The following is a 12497-nucleotide window of genomic DNA, read 5'->3' as shown; positions in this document are numbered from 1 at the left end:
ATACTTGGCTAACTCCTCCCTTCCAATATTCCTAAGTTATTAATAAAATCTACACTCCATCTTTGCTGTTCTACATCCCATGGGGGAGGACCCCTGGGGCCACTTTTCTAGGCTCTGACTTCTTTGGTGTACTCTCTCTTATGCACCTCTCAGGCCTGGACCTTCTCCATTCCTAGCATGGCAGTTCTGTCTTTCCTCCACTCTTGGACCACTTGCCTACTAATCCTAAAATTCTAGCTCTCTCTTCTTGCCCAGCCATTGACCACCTGTAACTTTATCTACCAATCAGAACCAACTGTGGGCAGGGACTCTTAGCATCTTACCTGCAGATTCTCATGCAAGTTTCAGAACCCAATTAACATAATATAAGCATTAGGCCAAATTCACAACACTCTTGCCATCTTATTTGGTTAATAACTAATAACTAATATTATACTTACTATGAAGTTAGGATGTGGGAACACTTGTTAGGTGATTTAAGCATATCATGTAAGTTTGCAATGGAAAACTACAACAGAGTGAAACATTCTCTTCCCTTACCCTCTACCACAAATATGCTCTCATTGAAAGGCAACTTTCAGGAAGTACTATGCCCAATTTTCTGAGGAACTGCCAAACTGATTTCCAGAGTCGTTGTACCAGCTTGCAATCCCAGCAGCAATGGAGGAGTGTTACTCTTTCTCCATGTCCTTGCCAGCATCTGCTGTCACCTGAGTTTTTGATCTTAGCCATTCTGACTGGTGTGAGGTAGAATCTCAGGGTTGTTTTGGTTTGCATTTCTGTGATGACTAAGGATGTTGAACTTTTAAAAAGGTGTTTCTCAGCCCTTTGGTTTTCCTCAGTTGATAATTCGTTGTTTAGCTTTGTACCCCATTTTTATTAGGGTTATTTGATTTTCTGGAGTCTAACTTCTTGATTTCTTTGTATATATTGGATATTAGCCCTCTATCAGATGTCAGATTGGTAAAGATCTTTTCCCAATCTGTTAGTTGCCTTTTTGTCTTATTGACAGTGTCCTTTGTCTTACAGAAGCTTTGGACTCTTATGAGGTCTCATTTGTCTATTCTTGATCTTATAGCACAAGAACACACATTGGTGTTCTGTTCAGGAACTTTTCCCCTGTGCCCATATGTTCGAGGCTCTTGCCCACTTTCTCCTGTATAAGTTTCAGTGTATCTGGTTTTATGTGAAGGTCCTTAATCCACTTTGACTTGAGCTTTGTACAAGGAGATAAGAATGGATCGATTTGCATTCTTCTACATGCTGTCTACTTCAATCTTAGAAGGAGGAACAAGATACCCATAGAAGGAGTTATAGAGACAAAATGTGGAGCAGAGACTGAAGAAAAGACCATGCAGAGACTGCCCCACTTGGGGATCCATCCTATATACAATCACCAAACCCAGACACTATTGTGGATATCAACAAGTGCTTGCTGACAGGAGCCTGATATAACTGTCTTCTGAGAGGCTCTGCCAGTGCCTGACAAACACAGAAGTGGATGCTCACAACCATCCATTGGATGGAGCACAGGGTCCCCAATGAAGGAGCTAGAGAAAAGACCCAAGGAGTTGAAGGGGTTTGCAGCCCCATAGGAGAAACAACAATGTGAACTAACCAGTAACCCCCCAGAGGTCCCTGGGACTAAACCACGAACCAAAGAGTACACATAGTGAGACTCATGGCTCTAGCTGCATATGTAGCAGAGGATGGCCTTGTTGGTCATCAATGGAAGGCAAGGCCATTGGTCCTGTGAAGGCTCTATGCCCCAGTGTAGGGGAATGCCAGGACCAGGAAGTAGGAGTGGGTGGGTTAGTGAGCTGGTGTGTGTGTGTGTGTGTGTGTGTGTGTGTGTGTGTGTGTGTCTGTGTGGAGGGAATGGGGGGCTTCAGAGGGGAAACCAGGAAAGGGGGTAACATTTGAAATGTAAATAAAGAAAATATCTAATTAAAAAAAAATCAACTTTCTTACCTGAGAGCCCATGAAGAAGAGAGAACTTTCCTGGAAGTGAGGTAGTGGGATTAAACTCAGGGTTTTCTTCTGCATGAGTCACAACTGCTCCAAGACACATTGTTTACTCAGTATCATATTCCAAATATATAAAAGTCTTGTACAGTTTGTTTTGCCTCGATAAGATTCTATATAATGGGTTATTACTGTTTCTATTCAATTTTCTATAGTTTATAAGTTTGAACTATGACATAAGTATCTAGTCTGGACAAAATCCAAATGATTCTTTGATCCTTTCCTTTCCTTTCCTTTCCTTTCCTTTCCTTTCCTTTCCTTTCCTTTCCTTTCCTTTCCTTTCCTTTCCTTTCCTTTCCTTTCCTTTCCTTTCCTTTCCTTTCCTTTCCTTTCCTTTCTTTCCCTCCCCTTTCTCCTTTCTTCCCCTTTCCCCCTTTCTTCCCCTTTCCCCCTTTCTTCCCCTTTCCCTTTCCTGTTTCCCCTTTCCCTCTTTTCCCCCTTTTCCCCCTTTCCCCCCTTTTCCCCCTTTTCCCTTTTTCCTTTTTTTCCCTTTTTTCTCTTTTTCCCTTTTCCCTTTTTTCCCTCTTTCCCTTTTTTCTTCCCTTCCCTTCCCTTCCCTTCCCTTCCCTTCCCTTCCCTTCCCTTCCCTTCCCTTCCCTTCCCTTCCCTTCCCTTCCCTTCCCTTCCTTTCTTCATTGCTTCCTTCCTTTCTTCCTTCCTTCCTTCCTTCCTTCCTTCCTTCCTTCCTTCCTTCCTTTCTTCCTTTCTTTCTTTCTCTCTTTCTTTCTTTCTTCTCTCTTTCTTTTGCTATTACAGATAGAATTGCAAAACATGAATTCTGGAGAAAAATTTTATATTCCTGTTCAAAGATGGCTGGCACAAGAGCAAGAGGATGGAGAAATCTGTCGAGAATTTCCTATTTTATGTAAAGGACAACCTGTCCTTCCAGGTAAGGAAGATACAACTCTAGGTATCAAACATAAAACCAGCTTGCCCAGATGTGGAAGAACAAGGAACTTAATACATGCATGTTGATTAAGTAATTGAATGAATGATTAACATGGTTAATATTTTAAACCAATTACTGTTGCTGTGCATATAAATATTTTAAATGGTTTTATACATCAGTTTTCAACTATATGTTCTTATTGTAGTTAGTCCTGTTGGAAAGTTGACTGAAGTGCTATAAAATAAGGTCAATTCATAGATGATAATAACCAACATCTTCTAGAGCAGTGGGTCTTAACCTTCCTAATGCTTGTGAACCTCTACTATAGTTTCTTATGGTGTGTTACCCATAGCCATAAAATTACTTTGTTGTTACTTCCTCATAATGTAAATATTTGTGGGGATACATATTTGCCAAAGGGGTTGCAACCCACAGTTTGAGAACAGCTGCCCTAGAGGAATAGAACTAAGTGAATAGATATACATCAAAATCAGGTTTTTCTACTGTCTTATTCAGGCCATACACTGTACATATACATAGTACAGTTTGGGTGGTCCAGTAATGACTCTCCACTGGAGAGACTGAAGACAGGTTAACTTCACAGTCTACCACACTGGATGGTTCAGCAGTCTCTGCCTGGCACTGAAGGCCTGGAGGATTTCTAGAGAGGTGCTTATTTTTAGTCCTTGCTGGAGGCCTAAGGGAACTGTATTCTCTTATTAATGAAGCAATATAGCAGCAAAGGCAGTAATAGGATAGACAAACTCCTCAACAGGTAGACTAACTTGTCAGTGAATTGCTAAGGCAAGCAGGAAAAAAGCAAAGTTTTCCTACTGGACCCTCTTTACCTACTGCTAGAAGGTGCTCTTTCTATTTTATGTAATGTTGATCAAGAAAATCCACTAAACTTGTAGGTAGGTTCATAGAAGAGTCTGTTCTTTATATATATAATATACATGTATATTTGTATATATGTTTTTATATATGTATAATTTTAAAATCATAATCTTAGCATCCTCTAACTCCTTTGATACACTCTTCCCCTCCTGACCTACCCAAATTTAAATTCTTTTTCAGAAAAGCAGACAAAACCACAATACAACAAAACAAAGAAAACAAAAATAAAATGCTACAAAAAGGAAACAAACAAACAACAACAACAACAACAAACCACCACCAAACTGTAACCAAATAATGCACACAAAAAACTGTGGAATCCATTTTATGTTAATCATCTACTCATGAAAATGAGGCATGCCCTGGAGGGTTGATATACCCAGTGTCACTCCATTGGAGAAAACTGATTTTTCTTTTTCCCAGAAGCTATATAAGACAGTTCAGTTGTTACTTTTACTCTTGTGGCTAGGTATTTATTCATTTATATATTTATTCCTTTTTGAAATTAGATTTTTTATATATTCTGATCAGTTTCCCCTTCCTCCTCTCTTCCCAGTCCTTTCCCCCAGGTTCCCTCTGCCCCACCTCCACTCCTCCTTTGTTTTTCTTTAGAAAAGGGCAGGCCTCTCACAAATGTCAACCAAACAGGGAATAGCAAGTTGCAGTATGACTAGGCACCTATTTTCTCCTATTAGGCCTGGCTGAGGGAATCCCTTATGAAGAAAAGAGTCCACAAAGCCAGCAAAATAGTCAGATTTAATTTCTGTTCCCACCATTAAGAGTTTCACAGGAAGACCAAGCTGTTTCTTCAAATTTTGTGTCTCAATTTGTTCTGTATAACTTTTTTCAGTGTTTCTTAAAATATCATTTTTATTATTCTATGATAATTTTATTTTGTTCCTATTCATTCCCTACTCCTTCTTCTAACTCCTCTCAGATATTTTTCTACATGTCCACCCCTTTTCAGTTTCCTGTCTTTTCCTTTATCTTTTTTTTTTTTAAAGCCAGTGTTCATAGGTGTGGGAACATCTACTGGAGCATAATTGACTTATCTGGAGCCATATCCTTAAAGAAAACTGACTCCCCCTTCCTTGGAAGCCATCAACTACAAATAACTCTTCTGCTAACGGTGTAAACTTATGATCTATTGATACCTTCTATGCTGTTCTTGAGTAGACCTTGTGTAGGCATAAACATATACTGTGTGTTTATGAGTGTAGCACACTTCATGTCTAGAAGTCACTCCTTGTCTCTAGTTTTCTATAATTAGGGTTTACAAGAGAGCAAGACTACCAGATCTATATTGAGATCAAAGAATGAAACTTTGTTGTGGTACAAACTGCTGGGTTGTCTCTGAGAGTAGGGAGAACAGAGCATTAAGGGGGAAGGCAAATGCTGCGAACAAAGAAACTTCTGTAAACATAAAATTTTATGAGGAGATGTCTGGTCATAACAGGATGCTGTGGGAATTAAGATAACAGGATTCTATGGGAGTTAAGATAACAGGATGATGTGGGAGTTAAGATGGCAGGATGCTGTTGTCTTGGGTCAGACTCCTAAAACATGCAGAATGTACAGTTTTTATTTCTCCAAAGGGTCTAATTTCCTGCTGTCTAGGGAACTGGTTCAGCCTATCATACCAGACTTTTATTAATTACATGGTTATTGTTGGTCTTACCTATCTACTTCCAGATAGACAGGGACTGGTCCAAGTCATGGTATGGCAGGAGGTTCTGGAAATGAGAATTTTTTGTTTGAGGTATAGCTGTTATCCAGGGTTGGTAGATTAGTTGGAGAGCTGGAAAAGAAGGTGTTTGAACAGGGTACAAGTAGACAAGTATTCATGTAATGGTATAGAATCAAGGTAAGAAGGTTACCCAGAAGGAAGGGGTGAGCATACATAATCTCCAAGGGACTGAAAAGGGCAAAGAAGAAGCAGAGATGTGTGTGTGTGTGTGTGTGTGTGTGTGTGTGTGTGTGTGTGTGTGTGTGCTTGTGTGTGTGCATGTGTGTTTGTGTGTATCTTATGCTGGTTAGATACAGAGGAAGGAGATAGATCCAGGGCAAATGTAACTCCTTTGTTTGTTTGCAGAGGTGGGTTTTAATGATGACATTAGATCATTCCACATTTCTGGAAGAGTTGGACCAGTAAAGGCAAAGAAATTGTAAGAGTTAGGGTAGATTAGCATAGAAAAGAAAACTTCCTTTAAATCTAGGACAGAAATGCATTGTAGACACAGGATATGAAATAGAATCATGTATGTGTTGGGATGGGAGTTACAGGGCAAATAGGGAGAACTGCAGTTAATGGTAATGAGGCAGAGGCCCTGGACCAGGTGGTAGGCGTCATCTAGTTCAACTACCAGAAGGACAGGGGTATTATAGGTTGAGTGTGTTGGGATGAGAAGTGTGGGTTAGGTGAGAATGGATTGTAGTTCAAGATGATGTTTAAGAGCAATGAAGTATCAAGAACATCAAGAAAAGGCTGAGGTATATGCAAATGGGCAAGTGATGGGAAATGAGGGTAGAGATGTCCCATACTACATAACTAGTAAAGGAGGAAAGAAAGTGGATTTTGGTTCTTAGAGGACTGTGGAGAAGACAAAAAGGGTATAAAGCTATGAAAAAAGAGAAGGAAAAGGAGAGGAAGAGGGAGAGTGAGAAGGAGACAAACACGCACACGAAGAGAAAAAGAATGAGAGAGAGACATACAGAGACAGAGAACGTTTTTGCATTAGGATTTATCCTAAGAAAGGGGCAAGGGCATGTAGATTTCACCAAAAAGCAATCGAAGAATTACTTGTCCTTGATTATGCCTGACAGGGGAACTACTATGTCTCAGGGGTCAACTACCAATCTCCACTACAAAGCCCTATGAAGGCTAAGTTTCCTTAGTGTAGGAAGGCAGGACTGACTATGTGGTCCTTATATTTGAGACATATGATAGCAGCTTACCTGTCATCCAGACTATGACCTTGTGCTCCTCCATTGTGATTGGCAGTATGTGGTTGGGAGCTGGAGGTCCCAGCGCATCATCAGTATTATGTTGACAGTACGAGACGATTACTCAAAGTATCCTGTGAGGGCGTTTGAGAAGGACTAGCTTACCTTCTGTTTGCAGGAATGGACAGCCAACTATTCAGTGTTCCTCACATCTGCATTGTGGACATGGTGGTGGGCAAGGTGACAGGCTGGCTTTCACATAGTGTTTTGTGTTTCCTCATCAAAAGCTGGTGGCACATGTTGTGACCTCATCACCTTTAAAGTACCTGCAGGACTGCTGCCAGGAACTGGCATTTATGTTTGTCTCAGGCCATCTCTTTTTGGTGGTTCCTGTTCCTCTTGGCTATTAAAGATGTTAACTGTCATTTTAATATGTTCCCCTGAGGGGTTTGAGGGCACTTTTCTAATATTTTAAACTTTTTAAAGATGTCAGGGGTGGTCTGGAAGAGCAAATGAGTACTGAGGACCAAGATGCCTTCCTGAGAGGGTTCAGATGAGTGTACTGAATTAGGGTTTTGATTATTCAGCCAATGTATTGAGCTGGGTTTTCTCCAGCCTTTCGAGTTACAATATAGAGTATGTCAAAATTATTCATCTTATGAGAGGCTATATATATGTATATGTATATATATGAAAAACATTTTTTTTTTTTTGGTTTTTCAAGACAGGGTTTCTCTGTATAGCCCTGGATGTCCTGGAACTCATTCTGTAGACTAGGCTGGCCTCGAATTCAGAAATCTGCCTGTCTCTACCTCCCAAGTGCTGGGATTAAAGGTGTGCACCACCACCGCCCAGCGAAAAACATTTTTTATTATGACATTATTTTCTTTTAGTGGGTAGGTACTCTTGGAACTTCTATCAGTCTCTATGGTTTTCATTATGTTAGATGCCTCATTATAGTATTTATTATTCTGTGATAGGATTATTTCTTTTAATGTGTAGAAAACACAACTTATAGTCATAAATAAAATAGTATTACCATAAGATCATACACTCCTACAAAGATAAGAAAGGAGCATCTTAAAGAGATATTTAAACCTGAACACATGTTTTCATTGCCACCTTATTATTACAATAGCTAAGACATGCAGAAAACTCATGTACATGGGCAGATGAACAGAATTTTGGTATACACCTAAAATAAAGTATGCAATACCAAAAGAGAAGCCAACACTGCTATATTTGATGAACACCTGTGTGTTCTATGTGTGACTGCAGGATTATGTGGTTATTCTAATGGTTGCCAAGTATTCTATGCTGTGTTTTTTATTTGAATTGTTTCTACAGTCATGCTGAGTTTTCATAAGCTTCATGGCCTTTTATGTATTTTATTTGAGGGAATTATCTGAACTTGTTCTTTGCAAATTGTGAATTTATTTGTCTTGTTATTTTTGTTGAGTTACACTGTTCCTTCTATTTACTGGATATTAACTCCTTAGTTAATATATAATTTGTAATTATTTTCCACCATTTCATGGCTTTATTCATTAAATTGTTGCTAGTTTATTCTACAATATGGAATATTTTAAATTTGATATAGTATGCATGTCTCTGCTTCTGCTGCATATGATTTTGTTCTCTTGCCTGAGAAATCACTAAATTTTCTATAACAACACTTTCTCTATATTTTACTGTAGTTTTATTATCTCACAATTTTTTGTGTTGATCCTCGGTACTCTTTGAGTTATTCTCTGTGTATAATATAAAGGACTAGATCATTATTTGTCATATATATATCTAGTTAACTAATACCTTTTACTAAGAGGTTATCATCCCATATTGTATAATCTTCTCATACTTGTTGAAATGGATTTTCTGTTTTAAATTCAAGAAGAATGAAGTGAAAACATTTGTTCTTCTTCAAGATAGTTTATCTATCTAAAAATGCTTACACATTAAATATGTATTTTATGATGCCTTTTATTTAGTAACAGTTCATGATGACTTTTTTATATCGATTTCACAGAGTCTTTAGGTTTGTCTGGGTAATACAAGCATTTAAACAACATTAATTCTTCCATCCATAACCATGGAGTATCTTTCTATTTGCTTTTATATTGTTTCGTTTATTTCAGGAATGTTTTGTAGTTTCCAGTAACAATTGCCTTGATTGAATTTATTTTAAGTATTTCATTCTTATTGAGGCCTTTGTAAATACAGTGATTTCAGCGTTGAATATTTAGATGTATGTGTGGTTAAATTGGAGTACCTGTAGAAGTCAGGAAACTAGGAAGAGAACATGGGGTATGAGATTTCAAAGAAAAATGTATAAAATGCAAGAGGTAATAAAGGAGAAGAAGGAACGATGGGAAAAGGGATAAATGGGGTGGCAGATGGGCGTGCAGGTTTGAAAGGAAGTATAGGGAAGGATGACTAACACGAAAGACCTTAAACTATTCCATATGAAAGCCTGCTTCTACAGAAGCTCATTAAGATATTTACATATACACATATAAAGGTGATTTAAATAGTTATTTTATAATGGGGACAGATGCCATTATCTGTCAAACAAAAACCCAGCATCAGGTATGTGTTGTTTCTTTTTGAGTTGTTCGTCACTGGGGTCTCATAGATCACTCTAGATGTTACAGGCTATTGGTATTGCTCTTGGTTATCCTACAGAACTTGATGATAAGACTGTACTGCTTAAGATACAAAATGTCTGTGCCATAGGGTATGGAGAAGTCAAGCTTGTAATGAATTAGAAGCTTCATGCCTACTCTATAGCTTTCACAGTGCTTGAAGATTCTATACATACTATGAGGGAAGGAATGATACAGTCTGTTTGTGAACTCTATGAGAAATAATAACTACTAACCTGACAATACATGCTTACAGGTGCGATGGTGGCAAGAATGTTATGGAAGGAACCAATAACCTTTTGAGTGCATTTGAAGTCTGATTCAAAAGATGGAACCCATCTCTTTCTTTAGGTTTGGGGAGGGATCCATCCCATAATCAGCTTCCAAATGCTGACACCATTGCATACACTAGCAAGATTTTGCTGAAAGGACCCAGATATAGCTGTCTCTTGTGAGACTATGCCGGGGCCTAGCAAACACAGAAGTGGATGCTCACAGTCAGCTATTGAATGGATCACAGGGCCCCCAATGGAGGAGCTAGAGAAAGTACCTAAGGAGCTGTAGGGATCTGCAACCCTATAGGTGGAACAACAATATGAACTAACCAATACCCCCTAGAGCTTGTGTCTCTAGCTGCATATGTATCAAAAGACGGCCTAGTCGGCCATCACTGGAAAGAGTGGCCCATTGAACTTGCAAACTTTATATGCCCCAGTGCAGGGGAACGCCAGGGCCAAAAAGTGGGAGTGGGTGGGTAGGGGAGTGGGGGGGGGAGGGTATGGGGGAATTTTGGGATAGCATTGGAAATGTAAATGAGGAAAATACCTAATTAAAAAAAAGAAAACATGGAACCCATGCCTAGTGCTGTTAACTGGGCCAAGTCCCATGTCTGGTTAGGACATAGGCCCTAAGGGAAAACATAGAACATTTTACTGTTATTCTGCTGAATGAATATAGGAATAAAGTGCCCCTAAGTTTTTATAATATATATGTATAGTGGAGCACTTCTCAACTTTTATCAGAGAATTTCTTTTTTCGGTAGATGGTGACTATCAATGTTCACTATGCAGAGAATAAGAGACTGTGATGTGTTCCACTGTAAATGGGAAATCTATATCATACCCCATTCTGCCCAAGGCTTGCTGTAGTAGGGTAGGCTCTGCTGGTGGCATACTGTCCTGGCTCTTGTTAGTTATGTTATTATGTTGGCTTTTAGCTAACTGATTGTCCTTGGTTCTGCCAGGCCTTTGGAATGCAGGCAGAGTTGTGGACTGGAAAATAGTGAGCAAGAGACAGGGTGCTGTGCTTTAGGGTGGCCTGGCAGGCAGAAGACTAGGGAAGCAGGGTGTTACTTAGCTATCCCTGGTGCCAGCAGGCATCCAGGAATAAATTCCACTGATGTGTTGAACCAATGTGAAATAACTGATAGACTTGTCTTGTTTCCGATTTTAGATAAAAACCTTTCTGCCTTTCATCATTTAGTACATGTTTGCTGAAGGTCTTCCAATGTTGAAAAGTTTTTTTTTTTTTAAGAAATAAAGACATTTATACCAAACATTTCCTATGCTAATTGGGATAGTTACATATTGCTTGTTTTTTCATTTAGGGTAATATGTTTCATAATATTGTTATTAAATCATCCTTGCATACTTGGACAGAAACCTTACAGTGCATGTGCAATGTTTGGAGAACAGCTCAGCCATGGAAAAATGCTGCAGTGAAGATCCTCTTATATTTGAGCTGCACTGGATGTAGGAACAGTTTATCTAGTTTTTGTTGTTCTCATAAAGCTGGCTGTTTGATTGTCATTAAGTTGGTATAGCTAGGGGAATATAGGTATAGGCTTGTTTTTGAACTTTCTTCCTGATGATCTGTAGACATTTTAAAATGAACTAACTAGTTGGTATTTTATTTTCTAGAGAAGACTCCTAAGAGAATATATCAGTGTCTTAGTTAGGGTTTCTATTCCTGCACAAACATCATGACCAAGAGGCAGGTTAGGGAGGAAAGGGTTTATTCAGCTCACACTTCCACACTGCTGTTCATCACCAAGGAAGTCAGGACTGGAACTCAAGCAGGTCAGGGAGCAGGAGTTGATGCAGAGGCCATGGAGGGATGCTTTTTACTGGCTTGCTTCCCCTGGCTTGCTCAGCCTGCTCTCTTATAGAACCAAGACTACCAGCCCAGAGATAGTCCCACCCACAAGGGGCCTTTCTCCCTTGATCAGTAATTGAGAAAATGCCTTACGGTTGGATCTCATGAAGGCGTTTTCTCAACTGAAGCTCCTTTCTCTGTGATAACTCCAGCCGTGTCAAGTTGACACAAAACTAGCCAGTACAATCAGTTAATGAGGAAATCTCTAGTTCACTTGTGTATTTGTCCTCTTAATTCTTGTGTGCAAATTAAAGTGTCTTGGTTATAAGATGACAGATCACCATTATTTTGATCTCCCTTTTCTATTTCCTCCTCTTGATATTAGCACTAATAGCTACTTAGTTGTACTTAATTTTCTTGAAGAAAGTTAAAGTTTAAAATGCTTATTTACTGATGTGTAGTTTTATTTTAATTGAAAGTGGGGACAACCGTGTTGCACTGGTCTTATAAGTGCCATCATTCCATTAATGTCTTTACTTTGTGTGTGCCCCCATGTCTCATTTTGCTTGGTATTTTTAATAATATTCCAAATGTTTTCATGTTTATTCATTATGTTATATCATCTGTGATCTTTGATGTTATTATTATTATAACTATTTTAAGGCACCACAAACTATGTACATAATTAACAAGCTTAATAAACAAATGTGTGTGTGTGTGTGTGTGTGTGTGTGTGTGTGTGTGTGTGTGTGTGTGCTCACTGCTCTGCTGACAGGTCATTTCCTTACCTATTTCCCTCTCCTTAGATTTCTCTATTGCTGGAAGTATGACATTATTGGAGTTTGACCCATTAATAATGCTACAGTGATCTCCAAATGTTTGAGTGTAAGGAAAGGTTGCATGCCTAATTTTAAATTGAAAAGCTCGTAGTAAAGAAGCATAGTGAGGGAGGATTGGGAAGGGCCCAGAGAGCTTGAAAACAAGGTTGTTTTTGCAACCAGTTAGTC

General features: G+C 39.0%; 1 protein-coding gene across 2 annotated transcripts in view; it reads left to right on the top strand.

Moving 5' to 3' along the window:
• Rp1 (retinitis pigmentosa 1 (human)) overlaps nucleotides 1-12497 on the top strand; it is a 293594-nt gene that overhangs the window by 121587 nt on the left and 159510 nt on the right. For both annotated transcript variants that reach the window (XM_030252325.1, NM_001370921.1), the window contains exon 6: nucleotides 2782-2914. In XM_030252325.1, the coding sequence (XP_030108185.1) occupies nucleotides 2782-2914 (133 nt within the window). The remainder of the gene's footprint in view (nucleotides 1-2781; nucleotides 2915-12497) is intronic.

This window comes from Mus musculus, chromosome 1 (genome assembly GCF_000001635.26).
Source record: "Mus musculus strain C57BL/6J chromosome 1, GRCm38.p6 C57BL/6J".
NCBI classification, from domain to species: domain Eukaryota; kingdom Metazoa; phylum Chordata; class Mammalia; order Rodentia; family Muridae; genus Mus; species Mus musculus.
Note: the sequence above shows the minus strand (reverse complement) of the source record. Positions and strands in the feature narration are given on the sequence as shown.